The 25,049-nt window shown below is 38.7% G+C and overlaps 3 protein-coding genes across 5 annotated transcripts in view; 1 reads left to right on the top strand and 2 right to left on the bottom strand.

Moving 5' to 3' along the window:
* Positions 1–655: 655 nt before the first annotated feature.
* On the bottom strand, positions 656–11,121 carry EIF2S1 (eukaryotic translation initiation factor 2 subunit alpha). 2 transcript variants are annotated; one of them, XM_021537037.3, is made up of 8 exons: positions 11,018–11,121; positions 9,038–9,279; positions 7,596–7,675; positions 7,019–7,170; positions 4,470–4,576; positions 2,594–2,691; positions 1,817–1,960; positions 656–1,510 (listed from the first exon to the last, which is right to left on the bottom strand). In XM_021537037.3, exons 2-8 carry the CDS (start codon positions 9,276–9,278, stop codon positions 1,385–1,387), a joined length of 948 nt encoding a protein of 315 aa, XP_021392712.1. In that variant the 5' UTR covers position 9,279; positions 11,018–11,121; the 3' UTR covers positions 656–1,384. The 2 variants fall into 2 exon arrangements, with proteins under 2 accessions (XP_021392712.1, XP_085438208.1); XM_085582082.1 differs by lacking the exon at positions 11,018–11,121 and adding an exon at positions 9,571–10,022.
* A 180-nt stretch (positions 11,122–11,301) lies between these two features.
* Positions 11,302–20,934, top strand: ATP6V1D (ATPase H+ transporting V1 subunit D). 2 transcript variants are annotated; one of them, XM_085582087.1, is made up of 9 exons: positions 11,302–11,917; positions 13,823–13,940; positions 15,011–15,090; positions 16,349–16,416; positions 17,078–17,122; positions 17,548–17,651; positions 18,018–18,084; positions 19,349–19,427; positions 20,063–20,934. In XM_085582087.1, exons 2-9 carry the CDS (start codon positions 13,836–13,838, stop codon positions 20,202–20,204), a joined length of 690 nt encoding a protein of 229 aa, XP_085438213.1. In that variant the 5' UTR covers positions 11,302–11,917; positions 13,823–13,835; the 3' UTR covers positions 20,205–20,934. The 2 variants fall into 2 exon arrangements, with proteins under 2 accessions (XP_085438213.1, XP_021392711.1); XM_021537036.4 differs by having other exon boundaries at positions 11,302–11,431.
* A 779-nt stretch (positions 20,935–21,713) lies between these two features.
* Positions 21,714–25,049, bottom strand: part of PALS1 (protein associated with LIN7 1, MAGUK p55 family member) — a 55,301-nt gene continuing 51,965 nt past the window's right edge. The window contains exon 14 of the mRNA XM_085582069.1: positions 21,714–24,773. Within this exon, the coding sequence (XP_085438195.1) occupies positions 24,597–24,773 (177 nt within the window). The 3' untranslated portion in view covers positions 21,714–24,596. The remainder of the gene's footprint in view (positions 24,774–25,049) is intronic.

Consider the following 25,049-nt stretch of genomic DNA (forward strand, 5'->3'; position numbering starts at 1 on the left):
CATTTTGCAAATTTGCACATTCAAGTATTTTCCAACAATCTGTAAAGACTGGAAGTTATTTACCTTTTTTGGCTTTGCATTACTATCAGAGTTGGGTATACATGAACTTCTCTGACACTCCAGCATGGACAAGCAACACATTGCATAAGTATGCCCTTTCAGAATGCCTTTTGTGGCAACACCATGTAGCAAGTAGATAGTTTGTACTAGTCATAAGAATGACTAGTTAAGGCTCAAAGCCTCATTCTTCATGCATTTTCCCTCTAGCGTAACAAAGTATTAAAAAAAAAAAACAGGCAGTACAGGACATGACAATGACAAAAAAACACAACCCAACATATTTAGAAATCTAGCAAGCTGGAAAGGTTACTTAAAAAGCACAACTCTTTCCCCTCAATTCCCACTAACAAGGAAAACAGGAATTATTTTTTTTAAATTCCAATTTAGAAAACACATCTTGTTTCTCTTCTTCAGTAAAGATAAACAGGGTTTTTTTAGAGTCAGTATCTCAGTTCAGTTTAAATGGGTTACAGGGTAGGCAGAACTGAAGGTCATGTTGCAGTGAGCTCACAGACAGTGGCTGCCCATTTTGAACTATGTAAGTTCATTAAAGCTCCTACTATATTCACCCATCAGAGCAAAGTGCAACTATAAGTAGTATTTCATTTATTAGCTATGTTTATTGGAATGGAAACAAGCTATTTTCAAAGTTTTCAAGTTCTTGGTCCCTAAATGCATATGATAAACAAAGGAAATGTTAACTTAAACAAGTCTGCATAAACAAACTTGCAAGGAAAACGTTAATGTTAAACATTTTGTTCCACTCATTCTCAGCTTGCTTTAAAGCAAACAAAAGAAAGCCCTTTCAAAGTTAAAAAGGAGTCACCCACTGATGATACTGTTCCAGGTTTATATTCACACCATTCTAGGCCAAGTGCAAAAGAGGAGGAAAAATCCCAAAACCTTGGAGTTACATAGCCCAGAAATTTATTGAATATTTGCTCAAATACATTCTGTATAGAACTGTTCCACTTGCTTGGTTTTGCTGCTCCCAGGAAAAATCATGAACAGATGCACCGAGCTGCAATCACCCATTAGGAATTGTTATGTATGAAAGTGTTAAGTATGGGGCTGTAAACTCCATCTGGCCAGATCTGTGTCTTGAATTTGACTAGGCACCTTCCTTTCAAAGGGTCAAATTTGTGTAAGTTGCTGCACCAAATGTTATTTAGAAGAGCCTTTTACGTTTTGGTTTTTTTAAAGCAGGGAAACACTTCATATATTTGCTTTTGAAGTTTTCAATACTGGAATCATTTAGTCCCGAGTGTTTGCAATGGGGATTCTAATTTTTCATATGGTCTCTCTTCTAAGTATCCCAGAACATTTAGTCTTCTGTTTTGGCTTCCATTTCCTCGGCATCATCATCCCCATCCACTTCAGCATTTTCCCTCTCCAGTCTTTCCAACTGCCTTGCAAGCTCAGTCTCGTCTGTGTCAGTGACCACCTTAGGCTGAAAAATACCAAACCAGAACACATGGCAAACTGTCATAAAGAAAGGTCACCTGATTTGTAGACTCTGATTCTACATAAAGAGCAAAAGATAAAATATGTCCTGAAGTCACACAATAGAACCCAGGAAAATTAGATTTTCTGGTCTTTTGTTTATTTCAGGAACAGAGAGGTCCTGAATTTTCTGTTTTTTTTAATAACTTAGCAACACTTTTTGCTGAGATTTCTTGTAGCACTACAGATCTTGCTCTACTTTAGAAGTATTGCAAGGGAAAAAGTTGTATTTTAGAATGTTATTTGTTCTTACCTCCATCTGCACATTAAAGACCCCTCTCTTCTCCTCTATTTTTTCTTTAATTACAGCCATGGCTTGATTCAGAACAGACAGTCCTTCAGTTCTCTCCAGTGTTGTAGTAGTCATCACATAACGAGGAGGGGCTATCAGATTAATCTACCACATTGCAAAGATTGGGGAAAAAAGCAAACTCAGTAACAAAGGTAAAGATATTATGCCTAGTTAGACTAAAAATTAAAAGCATTAAAATCCATATGTTTTCCTTTTTTTATGATGACTGACTAATTAAACAATTTCTTTTGTTACAAGAGACCATTATAAAAAGTAATTTTCAAAGGAAAAAGTACTTCCGAGTTTTTTTAAAGACACTTATTCAGTAGCTCACTTAACATCCAAAAACTGTTGGGGAAGAAAAACTAGGCATGGGTACAGCAGTCATTCTACCAACACTCAAGTGTCAGTGGAGCAAATTTTCCTTTTTTTATACAACCTTATACCTGAAAATAGAATTTATTGCTCCCTAGTTAAGGCTGCATTAAGGAACAGTGGGTATGTTCTGTGCCAATACTAGAATTTAATAAATTGAACAGAATAAATACAGCTTCCCAGACTTTGAAAGACATTGTACAACCACAAAAGGACTGCCAGCACATAGCTGAAGGAAGTGTGTCACAGCCCTGCCAGAGAAGAGCTGGAAATCAGGCACATGGCAGAGCAATTGCACACTACTGGTCCCTGAGGGCATCAGAAAACTTTGCTTTAGATTCCATTATTAAGACTGACACTCACTTTGATGGGCATGTTCTCCGTGGAACAGTTCAAGCCTGCTCTCAAAGCTTCTTTTACTGCATCTATGCCTTCATAACCATAACACGCCACCTCAATATCTGTGACAGAGAAATACAAATAATAAAATTTTACCAAGAGCAGCAAAATATTAAAAGCTTTTTAACTTAAGCTTTAATAGATCTTTTTAGCAACCAATTTTTTTGTTTGTTTACCCACAATGAGAGCCGCAGTAACTCCCAAATCTGAGGAAGGTATTACATTTGCTTGACTTTTAAGTTAATGTAAGAGTCTTTATAAATTCTTTAGACAAGGAAACATTATACCTTGTGTTTCAGAAAGCTGGGATACAAAATAATACACTCATATTCACTCACTTCTCATCTAACAAATACACCACCAATAATTATGTATTTCATATGGAGAGATGAAGATATAAAAGCAATAAATATCAGAGAAAAGCCCAAATCAGGAAAAGTAAAACTTGAAAAGGAGCACATCCACAAAGTTATGGAATTCCATCAGCAATTACAACAGAGGCACAGAGGCATCACTTGAGGAGCATTAAAATACATTTTTATAAGGTTAACATATGGTTAGAATTAGTTAGCTATAGCCTTTTGTAGGTATTTGAAAATCAAGGCATAAAGTAATATTGGCAGTATCTGTAATACCCTGATCAGTGTAAAGACAAAGATTTCTTTACCTGCATAGCAATGGCACAAGACTAAGCTACACAAAGAACTTGGTTTCACTTCCAGGTTAACTCATGAAAATCTGCTAATTCTGAACTGTCAGGAACGAATTCACAGAGGAACATCCCAGTCAACCTCAGGGTGAGAAAACAAGCCAATGGCAAGATTCTATACTTGTGCTGATGACAAAATTAATGACTTAGACCATAAGAACTAAAAATGCAGCATGAAGGAAGTAAAAAGACATGCTCTTTATTTTCAAAAGTGATGAAGTACTATTCATGTCAGTAAATGCACTCTTCATGGTAATCAAATTTTTGAATTCTCTGTTAACTCCTGGCATTCTAAAGCAATAGGTAGAGGAATTTTATATTACCTTACTTTTTGTACTCTTTTCTTGATTTCAGAGTGGAAAAGGCTTATTTCTTCTCTCCACAGTAATCAACAAGTGTTAATACTCTTCAATATACACTTGCAGAGCAGAGGCAATTTCTCAATATAGTTAAAAATGTGATTTGGCTACAGTATCAGTTTAATGGCAAGCATGCCTTTAGGCTGTTTTGTAGAGACAGATTTACAGTTTTGAAGTATGTCTTCTGAAGTCGTGCAGTCATGTGCTATTTCTGCCCACACTAAATTAGTAAGAGACAAACCAGCTCATACATTAAAGACATGTTAGGCTTGAGCTGATATATTCTACTGAACGGTTTGCAATCAACCTGTTAGAAATGCTATTTTCACACGTTTATCAACAAGTGACTAAGGTGCATGCTGTAGCTGTGCTGACAGAATTCAATTATCCTGTCAGGGAACCAATGAATTTAAAACTCTGAATAATGAAAAAGAATGTTGTAGATACAGTAATAACTATAAAATATTTAGTTTCATTGTGTGCCAATGCAATATGACAGACCCCATTATCTATCATGACAACCAGTCCGTGTTCCAAGGAATCTGCACTTTGGGAGGAAAAATAAAAGCCAAACCACCTTGCACTTTGGGACAGAACCCACACAGGCAATTTGAAAGCAATTCTTTATTAAGGTGTCTTAATTCTGAACAACTCCATTCAAATATCAGTATTATGAACCATTAGTTTTAACTGAGTTTACAGTTTGCAACAAGATACACTATCTCGACCTAAGCATAAAGATGGGTTCAAGGAGCATGTGGGAAGAACTCACCAGCTCGGATTTTGACTGCCTGTGGTGTCAGACGTCTGTTAATATTGTCAATCAATACACGCCTCTCTTCCTCTGTCAGATCCAGGCTATCCAGGATTGCAGGGTCTCTGAGCCAAGCAATGCAACATTACAGAAGTTATACGGAAGAGGAATTCAACACAACATAAACTTCTGGTATTATTTATATTTCTTAGCATAATCCTAGATACCTACTAGACAAAGAAAACAGGGAAATTTCTTAAGAACCCATTGCAACACTGCAAGAAAATGAACACATCTATTTTCAAAGCATTTTCTATTGGTAAACACAGCCGTTTACTCAATCTGTTCCTGGAAGGAATAATCTGAATTATTTAAATTTTTTTTTAAAGTGAAGGAATGGCTTTTCTCCTGCTCCCTCTATATGAAATAAATAGAATGTGACAAGTATCCAGCTTCTTGATATTTTTGTATTTCCTCCAACGTGAAGATAAACTCATACCACATAAAAGCAAATCCATTATGAATCTGGAGTTTTAAAATTATTTTAGTGTTTTATTCAAACACAAGATACTTGTCATTCTACAAAGTAACCCACATTCAGTACATTATTTATTTGGTTATTTGGTAGTTGTTTTTAACAGTACCTGCATCACAGACAAATACTTATCTGCTGGCTACAGTCTCAGCTAAAGCAAGGATAAAGGCTTTTTAAATCCTAAGCTAATAGTTTCAAGCTCAGAGATCACAGAAGCAAACTCCTCTGCTGATTACCAATATAAATTAGCAGCTCTTTTTTAAAGAAGTGGTGTCAATTTTCTATTGCTGTGTTAAATTTATCCCAAATCTACCTGAAATAGAGAACATAAGCAAAAAACTCACAAAAACAGTTCCTGCTCTGCAGAGACAAAAGTTGCAGTTTTCTGAGAAAAAAAATAACAGATCACCTACAATGCTACCAGCAGGCAAACATGAAATAAAATTGCTTAAAAGCCAGAGGTAGTACTAGAGATTGGTCTCTGCTGCCAACAAAACATCATCTTTCATGCTTTTGTATGCTAAGAATAGAGAGTAGAAGGGCCAAACAAGCAAACAGAACCCAGAAACATGACAGGCTTTACAGATCAAAATATAAACCTGTAGGGCAGAAGTGATTTATGGTACATACAAATTCTGCTTTATTTCCAAACTATCCTTTTAAATCATTTGGTAGGCTTTCAACAACACATCCCCAATGTTTAATTTTTACTGATTAGAAGGTAAATGTACTGTGCAATTTCTGCCACAAGTATAACGCTGTGTAAAACTCCAAAACACTAATTCTCAGTACAAAGAAAGGAATAACAAGCCAAATTCTTAGAGGGAATTCTAAACCTCACACAGCATTCTAGCAAAAATAGGAAGTCAGCAATATCCACGTTGTTCTACTCCACTGCTATACATTTATGTAGGAGCACACCAGGAACAAATAAAAGTTGCAGCCCACAGTCAGAAATCTTAAGCCATTACTGATGGGAAGCTGTTTTGAGAACAGACAGCTTCAGAAGTTTGTGCTCCAAACTGAATAGTGAATGAGGAACAAAAGGCCTGTGCTCAGGAGTATACAACTGAAGTTAAAAGAGCCAGAGTGACTAGAGGTGTTTTATTAAAAACTTCTCTTATACAGGTGTGTAACTAAGTATTTATCAGTTAAGAGTGATCTAGAATTCCTTTTACAGCAATATGTCCAGATTTGCCCTTTATCAGTAAATTTGCTATCACCAGAAAATAATCATGACAATATGAAACAAAACATGTTAATTTTAAACGAGGACACAAGCTGTTTCTTCCCCCAAACTGCAGAGCTGGTTTTCAGCTACTCAAAACACTACCGAGTGCCCTGCCTGCTAGAGTCACTGCCGTTTCTAAAAGCATTATTACTGCCATCCAGCGTTCACCTCCCATTCATCACTCACACTCAGGTGCAATGAAAGAACAAAGCTGAAAATGTTTACTGAGAAATCCAGTTTAGGATTGACAATTTCATGGCAGATTTTATAGAGGGAAACCAAATACTTCGATTCTGAAAGCAAATTAAAATATCAGACTCTGTTAAAAACTAAAAGCTATCTCAGTGCATATTTCCTCAGCATCACAATATCCACCTTTCTGTTTGTAATTCCATTTCTAAGTTTATGATCCCCTTCTTCAAGTGATGATCCACTTCTTCAGAAGTGGAGAGAAGTAGCAAGTCAGCTTGTTGCATTTAAAAAAAGAAAAAAGCTGCCTGTGCAATGGAAGAGGGACAATCAGCTCTGAGCAAAATGTCTTGGACATAAAGCTAGCTATTTCTGATAAACTCTGCCTGGGACTAAAACCAGGCAAATTCTGACAAACAAAGACCAGTGGTTCTTCCTCTACTAGACTGATGTTAAAATTTACTAGATTTACTTGACCAGTATATTCTTCATACTGATTCTGGGAAAGAAACCCAATGATACAACCCAAAATAATGTGGTGACAGTTTTACTTCAGGAAATACTTGTCTGCAATTTGAAATAAGCCCCTAGAAGCATAGAAGAAGTCCTTACGAGACTGCATGCTTGAATGCATCATAAGCACCATATCCAGGTCTTTTGTACTTGTCATCAAACACCCAGGCAGTTCTCTGGAACAGGCTCTCCAGCTGCTCATCCTTAGTGTACTCCAAGACTTCAGCAACGTGGCGAAGGATGCTGTAAACCTGCAACATCAGAGTGGTAAAAATCCCAAACCAAATACTGAAAGCAGACAAAAATTTCTACTTGGAAGTGTTAAGACAACACAGCAGTAAGGATGGGAGCCTGAAACTACCTGCACATCTTTTCAATAAAAAGTTGCCCACAGTGTGCTAAACCAGCACATACTTTTGGATTTCTCATGATTTAATACCCTTTTACATCATAAGTTCTCAACTGACACCTTTCTTGATCTATTAATCATTTAATAAGCAGATTACCATGTAACACTCCTAGACACATAAGCTGGTTATATATCTTTGCATGGGTAAATGAGAATCCAAATATGTCTGATACCTGAATGCTTTACTTTTATCTATGTCTGGGAATTTTGGTTGCTCAAGGAAAAGGCTGGAAATACACGGGGCCTAAATAGAGAAAGGCAACTTACAGTCTTTGATTTTGTGAATTTGTCTTCACATTTGATTGCCTCCTCTGGAGAAACTCTTCTTTTTGACAAATCGATATAACCTATTGGGGGAGATGATTTTAAAAATGTCAGCCATTGTGCAATCTAAGTCTGACTCCTTCAAGAGAAGCTCAAGAACAAACACTCTGGCTCAGGATTTGCCCCCTGCCTACAATATCCTCATATTTTGCTACAGAGAGAAACAAGACCAAACCTTGATGAATTTAAGCAAATTATGATCTAAATTAGGATAAAAAATTCTTTCTACTGTAAATCCTTAAAGTAGCAAATTTTATCTCAGCAACTACTGATCTATAAAAAAAATCATTCCAGCAAACAAAGCAGCAAATTTAAGGCATATATTTCTAGTCCTCAACACAATTTAATTCAAGTCTAGCACCTCATCACTTTAGCTCTGAACAGACTCCTGATAAAATAGGGTCAGCCTGAAAGAAATCCCATGAAAAAAATTCTTTTGAACTCTCTTCTGAATTATAAAAGGCCTCCACCTATTTCTCACAAACTATACATTCTCCAATAAGTTCAATAAAAGACCACTAGATGAATTCCAGATGTGTTTCTCTGTTAATATGAAAACAAGATTAATTAGTAAAAGTATAATTTCATTAGAGATGTTGGGAAACTTATTTCACTTCAGATTTATCTGCAATAAGTTTATTCTTGCCCTTCTTTTGTCTCTGCTTTTCCTTATCCTGTCATTCATTATTTATTCTCAGAGTTAACTGCAGTCTCAGAAGTATTCTAAAAGAGCATTTAACTTGAGAAACATCATACCAACAGTTAATATTTCTAGGAGACATGCTCAGTGTTTATTATTTCTGTACATCTGGACAGAGATTTTAGAGATTGCGTGGAATAATATTATCAAAATCTGAAATTTTCTCAATAGAAATTACATTTAAAAAACCTTCAAAGATTCAAATGTTCAAAAGACAGGAAAACTAAAACTACCTGTACAATTCTAACTTTTTCCTACAGAATTCACAATGATTACATACTTGTCATCACCTTTATCAATAAGGTTTGAGACTTGTTAACAAACAGGATGGATTGTCAGCATTAAATGCTTAGCATCTAGGAATCTACAGCAAATGATGCTTCTCTTCAGCTGACTTAGAAAATCTACACAGATACCAAAAGAAAATTTCACTTCACTATAGTCCAGTGACTGATCTGGTGAGGACCCACTTAAATTTTTACTGATGTTTATTTGCTTTCATTAACCCAAATCCTAAAGAACAAAGAGGAATAGAAGAACAATCATAGGTATGGTCAGTGATGGTCTATTTTATTTCAATGCTCAAAAAAAGTAGTCCTAGCAAAACCCACAAACACCTGCTTAGTTCATCTGCATTTCTGTCTACAGATTCAATCTTGACAGAGCCCACCACAGGCCCAGATACCTTTCTCTTTGTCAACTCTTATGACCACGACGCACTCGTTCCTGCCGATGCGGATGAGTTTGTTTATGGACCGGATGCGTCTCCTGGACAGCTCACTGAGGAGGATCATGCCTTCGATGTTGTTGTACTCCAGCAGGCTGACATAGGCTCCCATTTCAGCAATGGACCGAACGTTGACCATCACTACATCTTCCACCTCGGGGAATTTATGTTGGTAGAATCTACAGCTTAGTCCCGGCATTCTGGAATTCAAGCAGAAAAATCAAAGGTTTTATTTCACAGTACATCACTGCCTCCTCCTACAAACACAGCAGTAGACCAGCAAAGACTGGGGACAATAGAGAGGAACATAGAGAGGAACAGTGGCAGAAAAAGTAGCAATTAGGATAAGGTTGTACTTAGGGTTTAGTACAAATTAAGTAATAAATTATCTTGTATTTCAAATACTATTACCACAACCATTTCCTAAGATGCTATTTTTTTGCCTTAATGGAGAAAAAGCTTTGCTACCCAGACTTCATTACACACTTCACCTGTCATACTGCCTATACACAGAACACTGGAAAGGCTTCTTCGAGTGGTGGAAAGGTGGGACTGCACACCTCACGTGCATGTAAAGTCATCAGAGTGTAACATTTTCACAGAGTTCTGAGTTGGAAGGGACTCTCAAGGATCATCAACTGGACTGTAAGAGCAAGAGGACATAAGAGAGAAGCATGCAGTGCTCACGAAGCATTTTGTATGCACATAAGACAGCATGTGAGGCTAACAAAATAAGAGGCAAGATGGAAGTTTCTGTAGTACTGAGGAGAAGCAGACTCTAGATGACTTTTAAACTCAGCACAAGATGTTCAGAGTAATCCTGCAAGACCTGTTCCAAAGGCCAATTGTCAGCAAAGAAAGCAAAGGCATTAATTAGAACAGAACTAGCCTGGCCTGAAGTACTGAAAAGGCAAAAAAGTGCCCCCCAACAGTCAGGAGGGGAAAAAACCCAACAAAGTCACATGAAAAAAAACAGAATTCCTTCATTATACATTAAAAAAAAAAAGGCAAAAAGCAATATTTCATAATCAAGCAATGATAAGAAGGAATGCTTAAACTGCTTTATTTTTTTGATAATGAATCCATATGCTCTTAAAAGTCTAAGTTTAGTCTAAGTTAGTTCAGTTGTCTATGCCTTGAAGTTTCACACAGAATTTTTTCTACAGGAAATTTTTCCAGCAGCAGCCCAAGATGCCAAGTCAAATGCTTCACTCCTTCAGATTTTAGTCACCAGTTTTAAGTCATGATCTTTACAGCCTTGCTCATGCTTCCTAGCTATAAGAAAACTTAAAATCAGAGTAGACAGGTAATGACAAATGCTATGTACACATGTCCACACAATTAAGAAGACCATTTCCACCCTTATTTTAATTCTTAACTTGTAGAAAGGGGAAATACAGACTAGTAAAACATTATAAAAACACTCTGAATGTTTTATATAACTTGTGTAAGCTGAAGCTGAACAAAGAACTCCAAGGTTAAAAAGGAAAACTTTACGGTCCGGCTTTCTAGTCTACTGAATGCAGCTCTGCTCAATCCTGCCGGTACTTCTGGGGTACACAAGCAAGCCGCACTGCAAAGCGACAAACCCGAGCCACAGCGAGCAAGAGCGGACAAACACCGCTCCGCTCCTCTCCCCAGTCACAAGGTTTTTATTTTGGCCTTCTGTTGCCCAGGAGCAGCACTAGGCCCACCGCGCCGAAGCTGGCGTTCAGAGGCTTTTCCCGAGGCTGGACACGCCTCAGCCGAGGCCCTCTCGGCCGCACGGCGTCCGCGGAAACGGAGCCGGTCCCGAGCGGCGCCGCCGGCACGGCACCGGGCGCGGCCCCGCGGCCCCGAGCGGCGCGGCCCCGCGGCCCCGAGCGGCGCGGCCCCGAGCGGCGCGGCCCCCCCGGCCGCGGGCCCCGCGCGAGGGCCGGGCCGCGCGCGCGGCGGTACCTGGCTGCGGCCCGGGCGGTCTCGCGCTGCGCTCGCGCACCCCAGTCCCGCGCTGGCTCCGCTCGTGCCGCCGCGTGCGCCCCGCCGCCGCCGCCCCACTGCGCAGCTGCCGCGACGCCGAGGAGGGGAGAGGGGCCGCGATCCCCTCGAGCGCCCCCTGGCGGCGGGAGGCCGGAGCCTCGGGCTCAGCCAATCGCGTCTCCTCCTGCCGGCCCCGGCAGACACGTGACCGCGAGCGGCGCGCCCGGCGCCGCGCGGGCCCCGCCTCGCGCGGGGGCGGGGCCGAGTCACGTGAGGGCGGCGGCGACGGCCGGTCCCGGCCCCGGCCCCGGCGGTGACAGCGGAGACAGCCCGAGCCGGCCCCGCCGCAGCCATGTCGGCCAAGGACCGCATCGAGATCTTCCCCTCGCGGATGTGAGTGTCCGCCGGGACGGGTCGGGACAGCGCCCGGGGGGAGCGCGGGGGTCCGTGCCGTTGCCGAGGCGGCGGGAGCGGCGGCTCTCGGGGCGCTCGGGGCTCCTCACCGGGGCTCGGCGCTCGCAGTCGTTCCGCCGGTTGCCCCGCGCCGCCGAGCGGGGCTCCCCCGGTTCTGTGACGGGCCACCGAGGGCCCCTGATCGCAACCTTCAGCTTCTGCTTCCCGGCTCCGCGTCAGCTCTGTCTGGCCTTAGAGGGACGTGGCAGGGCCCGGCACCGAGATGCCGGTGTGATATTTAAAATAATGTGATTACGCAAGCCTTACCTAAAAAAGAACAATTTGTGGAATGCATGTGTAGGAAAAATGGACAAACGGAACGACAGCTTCCCATAACTTTGCAACAGAGGATACTGCTTCACGAGAGCTTGGCCATAGCGCGTTAAAAGAAGGAAGTAAAGTGCTCCCAGTGTAGTGGACAGTCAGGTAATTTTCCAGATCCAGACAGCAAACTGTTTGTCATGAAATCAGATGTCTCCTGAGAAAGCTTAGAAAGCTGCCAACAACACTGGAACTAAAGCAAACAATTGAATAAAATTGCTGGTTTAATAACACTGTTTAGTTTCTCTTGAGAACCCTCCAGGACAGACAGACTTTGCTTTAAGGTGAAAGGCTATTTTAAATCTTCTTGCATAAAAATGGGTTGCCTGCACATAATCTTTATAATAAAAAGGATGCCTTGAAGGACAAAAACCCTCAAACATAAAACAATAATTATTGACTCTGTAGGAGCTCAGGACATAAAAAGTAACAGTTTATATGGAAAGATTAATACATTACATGGCAAAGGTTTTGTTTTGAAATTTAGTTTAGAAATAAACTATTGCATACACGGGAATGAATTATTGCATACATTAAGTCATCTGGCCTCACTCCTGCTCTTTGGTAGTGCATTTTTCCATTCAGTTTAGGTGTGCAAGGAGGGGGCACTTCAATCACTTTTGAAAGGTACTTGGTTTTGTGAAGTGATGTGTCACTGTGGCATGAGGGTGGTCATATACAAAGACCTAATATTTACAAGCCCGTTTTTAAACGAGGTGATAGGCAATAATGTGGGTGCTGTTCCCAAAGAAATATAAGTTAGAATGGCAAAAGAAAGATGACCTGTGTCTGCAACAAATAATTTTGTTACCTGACAGAAGAGAATTTCACAAGGTTTACCTTTTATGTTGGTTTGGGGTTTTTTTTGTTGTTGTTATAAAGTAGCTTGCTGGTATGAGCTTCTTCTTCTGTGCTGGATGTCTTCAATTCCAGAAGTTGCTCAGTTTCCTTGAGAGTAAACAAAACTTTGTTTATTGCACTCTCAGAGCAAGTGAGATCTTGCTTGAACTAGAAGACGAGCCAGTCTCTGGCAGGTGGTGAACAGAGCAAACAAGTTAGTTCAAGGTGATGACAGCCACCTGCTTGTTGGGAAAGTTCCCTTTTTACTCTCTGATTTTTTTTTAAATCATAAACATTCATAAAGTATTAATGGTTTTCAGTTAGACGTATTTGGTAGATGTTAATGGAGCTACTCTCATCATATACTAGTAGATGTGGTCAGTAATGGATTCCACTGTGTAGAAAGAATCTTAATTATACTTATTTTTTCCAAGGTCAGAGAGGAAGTGTGTAAGAACTTGACTTAAGCGGTGTCCTTTGTGCACAGTGGTTGCATGTAGAAAGCAGTGCAGTTTCTAATTTCACACAAGAAACCTGTAAGTGTGCTACTGGATGTAAAGGTGAAAGCTACAGCTAACTCACTAATATCCCTTTAAATTGTCACTGCTTTTGATTGTCTTTGATAGCTTGTAAATCTCCTATGCAGCATATAAGCATAAGGAAAATCAGAATGTACAACTGCTGCATCTTCTTGTTCTGTAAAATCAAAACATGGCATCAACTGTTATGACCACATGAAGAATTTGCTTTGTCTGATTTTGAGAAGGTGGCATGGCAGTAAAAGAACTTAAAAGCAATACCCATGTCACAGCGACACTGGGTATTTGGAGTAGTTTGATTTCTGGTACTTCCAAGTCATGAAGAAAAATGAAAACTCTTATTTCCTATTATAGAAGCACTGAAAGATGTCTTGTCAATTTTCCATGAGTTTTGACTTCACAGATAATAACCTTGTAGTTCTCATTGATGATGGAGATAAATATAAATTCCCTTGATTTTAAATGGGAATCTAAAATTCTGTCCTGAAGTGGCCATCCTGTTTTACTGCAATGGTGTTTCATGGTTACTTCATAATTTCAGTCATATGCATGTCAGAAAACTTCACCTAAGTTTTTTCCTAATCTCTTCAGATGATGCAGGATGCTTTTTCTTTATTCCTCTGCTTACCAGGGCTCAGACCATCATGAAGGCTCGTTTGAAAGGAGCCCAAACAGGTCGTAACCTCTTGAAGAAAAAATCTGATGCTTTGACGCTTCGATTCAGACAGATCCTTAAGAAAATTATTGAGGTAGGTAAATTAGAATTTTCCTTTGTTTGGCTCACTTTAATGTTCTGTCTGTTGTGCATTCCTATTCTCCTAACTTCATTAGATAGGCTGGAATATAGGATGACTTTCTGGCTAACCTGTTTTTTGTAAGTGAGACTACTGAGAACACATGAGCAGCATTATGTTTCTGTGGCTGCAATGATACAGAAACTTGGAAGAGTTAATATTCTTCCCCTCTTTCCAGACAGTCTTAGCCTCTGCTCTCTTTTGTTTTACAAGTTCCCGATCATCTCTTCTATGTTACAGGGAATTTGCTCTGATACTGCCAAATACTTTGGGTATTAAAATGTTCTGTAGCCCCATTTTTATTGCTTTTTCTGGCTTGAGGGAATACTGCATATCTATAAAGTTTCTTCTTTGTAACATCTTGCATCTTTCTTTGTAACATGGATGACAAATCTGAGATAGTCAGTGGAGCCTACTCTGTGTTGTTCTGTTCTGCCCTATCAGATGGGTTTAGTTGTACTGTTTTTGCTGCAGCTGCTGCAGAGTCCGTGGTTAGCTGTGGTCCTTTGTTGCCACACTGTAGACAAGATCTCATCATGTCATGGCTTCCTATACATTGTCTAAAACACAAAGGCTGGTGTTTCTCAATAGTTTTTAGCTACAAGGGCTAAAAATCTGTAAAAATTGGGAAAAAACAGAGTGGGAGGAGAGTGCAGCTTCACAAAGCTGTATACATTTGTATGCTGAAAACCAACTTCAGCTGTCTCATAGTATTTCATACAATGTGAAACAAGAATATTTTCCTGCTGAGCCACTTTATTGTTCTTATTTAACCCCCATGTAATAGAATTTAATGAGTAAGGCAAATATTTTGCTTTTTCTATGAATTCTACAATGTGAAACAGCTGAAATATTTCTCTATTTTTGCCAGTCACCTGAGAATTACAAATACCAGTTTGAGAGTAAGCTATGCATATAGGACTTTCTCACTCTCTTCAATTTCTTCTCTTTAAGCTGCTAGGTTTTTATCCTGGAAAAGTAGTAACAATGTGCCTTGTATTTGTTGCCTTTTCTTTTTTAAACAGACTAAGATGCTGATGGGTGAGGTGATGAGAGAAGCTGCCTTTTCACTTGCTGAGGCGAAGTTCACAGCAGGAGATTTCAGGTGAGGATTGCTGGGCTTTTGTGAGGCTGTCCTATCTATGGGAAAGAGCTATCAACAAATTATTATTTCCTCTTTTGGAAAAAAAGGTAAATTCTTAAAGGCACCTCAAAAAAGATGACAGTAGACAGAATGGACTAAATTCTGTTATGTAAAGACAGGAGAGAGAGAACTTGCACCTCACCTTTGAGAAGGTGTTGCTTTTTGCAGCTTGGAATCAAAAATGTAGAGAAGCAAGAATCTATACCAGAGTATTGGACAATTTGTTAATTTGTTCTTTCTTGTGAATTTGAGGGATAGATGTAATGTGTGCTCTTTTCTGCCAGTAAGTCACACAGTGATTTTACCAGTTACCTCCTACCTCACTGACCTTTGTCTCACTAGGGCTAGAGAGGGCTGTATGCAAGAGGGGAAACAAATCCTTTTCTTCCAGCATGATACTTTAATTGTATTTTAATAAATTACAGTCCTGTCTAGGGTGTTTGTGTAATTCATTCAGGTGTGCATGGGGAAGTGTTTAAAATTCTGCTGATGGTACTACCAACTAATGGGGAAGAGCCAAGTGATCAGACACAGTAGTAATCTGTGTGCTGCTGAAGTCTTTTTGCCCTTTCATTTGGACATAGTGCTGTTTCCTGTCCTAACTAGTCACTGTGTTTAGCTATAAACAAGTCAGATTCCACCCTGTAAGTAAACTGGACTTCAGCAGAGGAGTTAGCTCTAGTGACCTGTTCTTGGAAGACTTTAAGTTACTTTGGAATCCTTCAAGATGAATTGTTGTACAAGTCTGAGTTTGTTAATATGGTAGTGGGCAAATAAACTCATTAATTACCTGAAAGAACAAATACTTAGAAACTAAAATGAACAAAATGTTGTAGCCTTGGTTTGCATTTAAAGCCTTGAAATTCCTTCACTTTCATTGTGAAAGAAATCTTACAGGTTGATTAGACTCAACGTTATTAAAATAATTTGCTGGACAACTGGCTAGTTTTTCAGTTATGCTTTGTAAATTTGGTCTAAGACATTTCTAAAGTCACATTTCATAGACTCTGCATATTTTCCAAACTTAGCTGGCAACCTGTTTCTTTCAAAGCTTCTGTGTTAGCTTTGAAGACTGTGCAATGAATTGCAAGGAAAACGGAGCTAACAACACTTTCCAGGTCCTTGCAGCTATTTGATAACTGATTCATCTTGTATACAATGATGAGTTAATGAACCACTTCAACTTTCCTGATTAGGATTTGTATTTTCTTCCTTACAGTACCACTGTGATCCAAAATGTGAACAAAGCACAAGTCAAGATCAGAGCTAAGAAAGACAATGTAGCAGGTGACTCCTTTCCAGGCCCTGAGTACTTCAGCTCATAAGGGAATTGTGGGTGGAGACTTGGAAATAGGCAGGAATGTATCCAAACACTGTCTCCTTTTTTTCTTACCTGTCTGTAGGAACACTTGTAATTTGTTGTTTTATTCACATACAGCTTATGATTTTTATATTTGGTTACTTACCTCTTACAAAATAAGAAGAATGTGTGTAAACTGCAGTCCAATTTCTGAATTTTTGGACAAAGTATAACTTCCATGGAGCTTTACTGGAAAACAGATCGGGAGTTAAACCCCAAAGTTAAATAAATTTCAGGCAATTGTCTATCCACACAGTTGTCTATGAAGACATATAAATCAGGATTGAATGATTAAAATATTCCTTAAGCAAAGGGAGCATATTACTAAACATAATAAAACAGAACGAAACAGAATACTTCCCTGAATTTTTCATGGGTCTTGGTCTCTGCAAACTTAACACAATTCTGAAGTTCCATATTATATGTCAGAACCAGTATGACTTAATCGTTCCAAGCTATGTAGGAATATTTTGTAAACAAAGCTTCTGCCATTACATAATTAGAAGCAAATGGGGTAAAAGTGAGCTGTACTTCTTAAATCTGTAACCCTTTATGGCTCTGACATGCATTTTTGTTCGCTCTTGTCAGGTGTAACCTTGCCAGTTTTTGAGCATTACCAGGAAGGAGGGGACAGTAAGTACAACCCAAGTGTTTTCTGTCTTTGTGTACTTATAGCTATTTCATGCTCATACAGAAATACTGTCATGTCTTAATGGTAAGTCAGTTTACATCATACATATGGGTATTTACTTCCTTTCATGTTTTGCCTGCTCCTGTGACATGGAGGGATTATTACGAACTTCTAATAGATTCTACTTCACGAAATCAGTGAGTCTTTCAGGTGAAGAGAAGACTTGTACTTCCAGATTTTGAGACTTTTAAGTGTTACTAGAGACATGCACAATGTAAAACACTATAAAGACAAATTGTTAATGGGCAAAGGCTTTAGCTTCTCACTTGATAAGCTCTTTATATCTCTATAGTGTATAAAGTATTCATTTTTATCTAGTAAGGAATCACTATAATAGCAATAGTAACAATTAATTTTTGTTCTTCAGGCTATGAGCTGACTGGCTTGGCCAGAGGTGGAGAACAGCTGGCTAAGCTGAAGAGGAACTATGCCAAAGCTGTGGAGCTGCTTGTAGAACTGGCCTCATTACAGGTTGGTGAGAGTTAAAAAAGAGCAGGATCATTGGTTTCTCACTTTTCTAAAATGAGAATATCATCTTTCAGTCAGTAGTCTCAGTGCTGTACAAAGTTGCAAACCTTAGCCATATTACTGCTTCAGAGGAATCCTTATTCTTTAATGCTCAGAAGAAACTTTTTGGGAGAGTTGGTATTTGTAACTGTTAATGTGCAGTATTCAGCATGCTAGTGACATTACTAGAAAACATTCTGCTTCTATCAAGGACATAGTTTGTAAAGCTACATTATAGACTTGGCTTTCAAGTGCTCTTTGGTTTTGTGTACAGAATTGATGGAAATGTTAAATTTGTTATGTATTAACTATTTAATCCCATTCCATTAGACATCCTTTATTACTTTGGATGAAGCCATTAAAATAACAAACAGACGTGTGAATGCAATTGAACATGGTGAGTATATTTCCATTTGGGATGCATAACATTTTTCTGTCTCTGTACAAGAAAAGGAGCAGGGTCAAGGAAGCTATTCTTTCTTGCTAGAATTTCTCACCAGTTCAGGAATGCTTTCTAAAAAGCATTACAATTAGGCATATTGCAAAAACAAAAAAATTAAAAGCCCAGTGGAATGGACTGGAGGACCCAGAGATAAATGAATAGGTAAACATGAGAAAGTAATCAGGAAATTCTATTAGGACCCTACAAGACAAAAGTCTTACAAACATTCTGCAGTCCTGTTAGTGACTTTGACTTAACTGGTGAAGGCTGTTGACTAGAAGCAAAAGACATGATGTTTCTATGTGTTAAGATGTTTCAATAGCTAGCATAATAAACTTCAAACAACTATAATATATTTAACTTTAAATCACTCTAATGAACTTTAAAATTATAATGGTGGTGCCCAGTAGAGAGGCTTGTGACTTCTTGGTTCTGGATGGAACAGTCCTTATGGCAATACCCTGGTATTTTATTTTGATCTGAATTCTTTGTTCTTCCTGTTCTTGTTTGTAAATTTGTTTCTTGCCACTTCTTAAGTGCTATTACAATCCCAGCATTGGCTGTGATTCCTTTTGCTGCAGTGTCCAGAGTGCTTTGACTGTTTTAAGTTGCTTTCTGAGTTTTTATGTCTGGATTTAAGAATTATTGCATGTACACAGTAATGTATTGTTATGTATTTCAGCCCATGTTTCCAAATCATCCTTTTCAGCAGTTTTTCATGGACTGGTTTCTTTGAACATACAGGCCTTAACTGCAGCTTGTTACTGAGAATATGACTTAGAAAAGGTTTCCTCTGCAGCCTTCCAAGTAATTTTGGTAGTGCTGGTAACAGATTTCTTCTTTCAACAAATGATTCTGACACAGAGTTTGTGCAGCTTGGTGTTAAAGCTGTGGTTAGTGTCTTTATCTTTCATTTGAATATTTGTTTTCATGACAGCCTTTTAAAATGGATAATTCTAAGTAAAGGTGCTATACTAAAGTTTTTGAAACAATGTGATGGAAGAACATAGTTTTAATTCAAATTTTGCCCACTTGCCAGGACTTTATTATATTTTGTGTACTTGTCCATCAGGAAATAGTATGATCTTCCATGAAAGACATAGATTTCCCCTAGCAAAAAGAATTACTAAATTGACTTTAGACAACATCTGTGCAGTACATTAGATAACTTCTTGGCTAATATAACAGCAGTCCCAACTTCTTTATATTTTTTTTTTAGTGATTATTCCCAGGATTGAGCGTACTCTTTCTTATATCATCACAGAACTGGATGAACGAGAACGAGAGGAATTCTACAGGTAAAAGACTAGTCAAAAGATGAGACTGGTCTCTTCCTAACATCGACCACTCCTCAGAAGGGAGTTAGAACTGTTCAAAAAATCTGGAAGCAAATACTGTTAAACATGACCTAATTCTTACTGCACATGGAGTTTCCAGAGCTAGGTACTCACCAATTACTTGTCTGAAAGTTATAAATGAACCCCTTCCATTCATTTTTTATATAGCTGTCATTCTTCTTGCAGAGGGAATGATGTGATACAATACCCCGAGGTGTTCTGCTTTAACAACACCTTTGCCAATACAGTCAATGTTCTGGGCCACCTGAAACAAAAATGTCAAACCTGCAATGAATGAAAGAGGAATGAACTTGATTAAATACAAGCAGAATAGTATAAGGCAGTGTTTAGGGGCAAGAATATTATTTATTTATTATTTATTATTTATAGTTTGGTTAAGGTTTTCAATTGCAGCGGCTAGCAATAAAAGCCTTTTATTTTTGCCATTTTGCCAAATTTGGTATTTGTTCCAGAATTTTTGTTTCCTGTGGAACTTTTCCAGGTAGCTTTATCAAGACCAAGTTGTATGGCATAGCTACTAACTGCTGTATGAAAACATATTCACTTCACAGATAAAGCTACATTTCTCTTCACAGGCTTAAAAAGATCCAGGAAAAGAAAAAAGTCTTGAAAGAGAAGTCTGACCAAGAACGGGAGCTGCGGAGGGCTGCTGGTGAGGAAAGTGAGCCAGCCAATCTCTTAGCGGAAGAGAAGGATGAAGACCTTCTCTTTGAGTAACCCTGCATAGTTGCTGTATATGGAGCAGGGGACCCAAAATACAGAATGTCCAGTTGCAATATAATTCAAGACATGTTGCCTCGAAGATACTTATGTGGCTTCTCATTTGGTGTCTGAGTCTTGAGGTGAATGGATTGTGGATTTCTCCTTGAAGATTAGAAATCTGGGAACTTGATTGCAGCATAGGAGGGAAGGCAGAAATGAGTCAGATGCTTTACTGTAAGGAAAGCCTTCCAGTCCATGTTTTGCCTGTTTCTTCACTTAGTAGGAATGACTGTTGATAGCTGTATTTTTTTTTGAAGGATGGCTCTGGATTTGCCTAATCAGATTCATCTAATTGCTCCCTTTCCTAGTACAAGCAGAAAAAAATGTTACTTAGGGAGAAAGATGCACATGAAGTTCTTTGCTGCTGAACCAGGAATGTTCAAGTTGCTTAGTATTGGCACAGCTGAAGTCAAATCCCTGTAAAGGAAACTCTAGTTTTCTAACCTGTTGATGAAATCCACAGTCTTCTGTGATATATTTTTGTTGCACGATTGTTACCATTGGCCTAAAATATCTACGGTTTTAATTAGAGGTTCTGCCAACTTGTGTACTGTCTGTGCTAGAAACAAGTGTAAATTTTAACTGCTAAAATACCTGGTGTCTGGCTCGAGTTGCTAGAAGATGACAGTCTTAAAAATGTTGTGTTGATTTCAAAATAAAACTTTGCTTCACCCTTTACCCCTGATGTGGAAACTACACAGAATACATCTCTTACAGCTGGTGCCCACATTTACTTTATCTTAACTGCTTTAAAATAAGTATGAAAAAGTGGGTCCCTCCTGCCAAAAGCACATAAAAAAAACCATCTAGCTACATGTTGCTGCAAATCTTCATTGATTCAGTAGGCTGGCAAGCAAAACAGGGTTGAATGCACAGCAGTCCATCCTTCCTGCAATTCCCAAGTCCAAGTTTGATGAGTGGAGTCCAGGAGAGTGGCTGATCAGCAGGCTGTCACTAAACCCTGCTCAGTTTGAAGAGCTGTTTTCCTAAAGACAGAAGCACAGAATAATTTAGATTGTAAAAGACCTCTAAGATCATTGAGTCCAACCTTTGACCAGTCATCACCTTGTTAGTCCACAGCCATTTGGTTGTGTTCTTTTTCTTGAAGACACTGGTTTGCAATAAGCAAACTGAACACAAGCCCCAGAACGAATGCTAGGTCATAGTTTCTAGTACTACAAGTCTAGTCTATTCAAGGTAAGCATTTTGTTTTGGACATGATGCACCACTAAACTGCAGATGCAGGGTAACTGCAAGGAATTTTCTATTAACACCTTTAAAAAAATAATTTTAGAGACACTGCAGACCTGCAGGCAGGACCTCTGCAGACTAATTGCCTCTCCCATAGGATGGATGGTGTCAGAAGGTGCAAAGAACATCCTGCAGGGCACTGATGGGTCACAGCACATTTCACACATTCAGTAAAGTGGCAGAAAGAAGACTCCCAAGATCCACTACAAGAAGTAAAATTGTACAGTGATTTATTTTAAATCTAGAATTATTTTACATTTTTACATTAGTGTGCAGTTCATGATGTCTCAAAATACAGAGTGCAGATATATGTATAAAAGAAAAATGTGGGGCTAACCACAGGTCTCAATAAAGTTACCTTAATTATTTAAGGCATGGAACCCTCATATAATATTTTAAAAAGTCACATTTAATTACATTCAAAAATTACTTTATGTAATTCATCTAACATTTCTTTTTCATTAAATCTGGACTGGTAAAAATGCAGATACCCTGGTTTCAGTCTGATACAGCTCACAACAAAGCCTGGGATAAGGCTGAAGAATTCTCCCAGTGATGTCTATGTAATTTTTTTATTCTCGAGGGAACTAGCACACATTCTTCATTAAACAAGACAGAATGATTTCTTACACAAGGTAGTTCCAGGTCCATGCTGGCAGCAGATGGACAGGCAGGTACATATTTCAGTGCTGCTCAAGCTCTTTCAGCAGGAGACAAAGCTAACACTGGTTAAAAGCTATCATAGCACCTCTCTATGGATGTCAGTGAGTTCTGTGTGCCTTGGGAATTAGGAGAGTAGAGCTCAACTTCAAGCAATATGCTTTAAGTCTACATTCAAAAGCTCATTTGTATAAAAACAGATTCTGTACACTATTTCAGAAAAACTGGGGAGACAAACATGAATGAAATAACATTAATGGCATGATTTGCTGAGACTGATGCTGCCTATAAATGCTGGATACCTAAGCGGGGGGTTCAGCAACCTTGTGCTGATTGTGACTGGCAGAATTTGGACAGCATTTACACAGCTGAGCTAGGTTAACCTTACTCAACATGTTTTGCTGCTTTCTACCTTATTGTCCAGAAACATTCAATACCCAAAAGCCTAATACATCTCCAATAATTTTTCTTTAAAAAGGATAGAATCAATACAGTTTTTGCAATATACCCGAATACTGTTGTTGTCATAAACTATGGATGAAACTCAGAACACGCCTGCAATGTGAGGCAAAAAGCCCTAATTTTGAGTATCCAACCCTTAGGCCAACAGTAGCACAGTATTTCTAATGCTGACTTGAAGTAAGCTATGCAAATTTCCACCCCATTTTCTTTCTGAAGCATCATTTCTATCTCCACTAATTGCTTAATTGCTTTTCAACCCTAAATATTAATTAAACCAGCAAATAATTTTTGTTTCTAGCAAGACAGGAACACACTCTATACTTAAATTTTTCAACACAAAAATGCACTGATTATTAGTTCAGTACCTAGGACAGTTATCTGACAAGTTCTTTATATCTGCTCTATACTTTGAGCTCTTTTAACTATGGGTATGAATTTGTTCCACTAGCATTTGAAGAATATATGCAAGACAGAATGGAAAACAGTAACTGCTTTTTCATCCTTCAACATTAGACAGGAGTGAACTACACATTGACATAACTCCAGTGTTTTACCTGTAGGAACAAAGAAACACTATGGCTAAAAGAGATATTCACAGTTACGGTTCTTTGTGCCACCCAAACCAGCCAAGATCCTACTATTCATTTAGTGTCAGCAACAACAGCCTCACTGCAGATGCACAGCCACAGTAGTTAAACCTTCACAGCCAGAATCATCTGAGGATGCAGAGATGTTCCTACCTGATTTGCAGAATGCATTAGGATACAGACTTTACCTTTTCCCTTATTTCAAGTTTTTGTTTTAACCATTATAATATTCCCCTTTCTTGTGACTTCTCAGTCAGTTACCAGTGTTTTACACATATTTTCACTGCAGTACTGAGCAAATGCAGGACAATACATTGGCTAGTGAATTACAATATTCAACACAGTAGCTACATTCAGCTATTTTAATTCCAGTTAGTTGTCCATTAGTCCAACAGCCACAACATGAACCATTTGCAGAGATTAAAAAACCCCACTGTCTTCCAATGTTCAGCATATCAATCTGTATTAGTCAGTATTGTGTTATAAAACGTGAGAATTTTAGTTGACTTGCAAGCAGCATGTCTTATAACTATATATTTTCACAAAAATATAACCTCTGCCTTTCTATCTCTACAAGTCTGTGAAAAACAGCGGCTCCAATCAGTCGGTATGTTTTAAAGAAAATACTGTAAAAATACCACATCTAAAAGTTCAATATAATAGTCATCTTTGATTGGACCTAAAATTACTGTGCAGTCAAATCTGATTTTAAAAGTCTGACTAAAAAGACACAAGGATCGAAATATTTACATTATACACATTTTTCAACACAGTGCTAAAGAAAGTGGAATGTTTGAGAATTAAAATATTATCTCAAGCCTCACAGGGCAGCTCCAGACCAGAGTAGCATCTTCATTCTTTGTATTTTTTGAACAGGAAAGGTTTCTCATTGACGTTTTTCACATGTAGATTATTCCTCTGTGCAGTGATCTGTATAATTATATTCCTGAACTAGCATCATGTCCCACAAAGTCATTAAGTTAAGTGTTAAATAACATTCATTATTTATAACTATGTGACAGCATGGACTATATATATATATACACACAAACACACTTAAAATCTTTTTCCTAAGGGTGATTCTAAGTTAAAAAAGTGGATTTATGTATAAAAGTAGTTTCTAGAAAAAAATCTATCTAAAGCTTTAGAATTTAGTACTGACATAGTCTCCATTTCTAGACCGCAGAGAAAGAAAACCTGGACAAACTTTAGATCAGTTAAATTGGCTCACAAGCTGATCAGCGTATTTTTCAGTAATACGCAATTTCACTGGCAAAGGATGCTGCCACTGAGCTCACATGCATTTATACTAGAATTGGGCAGACCTACACATGATCTGCTTGGAAAGGTAACTAGATGGAAGTCCATTTGTCCCTTGGAACTGCTCTCATCGTAGCCAGGTGGAGGGCACCCACTGGGGTTCTGTGTCGAGCTTATTTATTAACCGAAGTAACTCTTGATACGCCTTATCAAGATCAGAATTCACAATTGCTGTATCAAAGTAGTGGCCATTATTCTGTTCCATCTCCCTTGTCTTCTCTATGATTTCTCTCAGCTCTTCTGGCTGCAATCAGAAACAGAGAGTTAGTGTAGGTGTGTAAGCTTTTCCCCCACAGTAACAACAGGGAAAGGGAACAACTCAATTTCTTTACACAAACACTCCTGGTGTTGAAAAGTTTACAGGAACACTCAACCATGATCCATATTTGAAAGCTAAGGGCGTTCAAGGCAATCCTGACTGGCTATGAGTGACAAAGAGTAAATAACTGTCCAGGCTGAAGAACATGAGGAAGATCTGGCACTGGTCATTACACAGCACTGAGCTCACTGAGGGGTGTTA

Source organism: Lonchura striata, chromosome 5 (assembly GCF_050655825.1).
Source record: "Lonchura striata isolate lonStrDom1 chromosome 5, ASM5065582v1, whole genome shotgun sequence".
NCBI classification, from domain to species: Eukaryota; Metazoa; Chordata; class Aves; order Passeriformes; family Estrildidae; genus Lonchura; species Lonchura striata.

Coding starts and splice junctions, on each gene's coding strand:
- EIF2S1 (XM_085582082.1), bottom strand. CDS start 9,650: ATGCACGTGAGGTGTGCAGTCCCACCTTTCCACCACTCGAAGAAGCCT. Junction 9,280..9,570: donor GTGTATAGGCAGTATGACAG/GTGAAGTGTGTA, acceptor CTTGAATTCCAG/AATGCCGGGACTAAGCTGTA. Junction 1,961..2,593: donor CGGAGAACATGCCCATCAAA/GTGAGTGTCAGT, acceptor GCAATGTGGTAG/ATTAATCTGATAGCCCCTCC.
- ATP6V1D (XM_021537036.4), top strand. CDS start 11,391: ATGTCGGCCAAGGACCGCATCGAGATCTTCCCCTCGCGGAT. Junction 11,432..13,822: donor GAGATCTTCCCCTCGCGGAT/GTGAGTGTCCGC, acceptor TCTGCTTACCAG/GGCTCAGACCATCATGAAGG. Junction 15,091..16,348: donor TTCACAGCAGGAGATTTCAG/GTGAGGATTGCT, acceptor TCTTCCTTACAG/TACCACTGTGATCCAAAATG.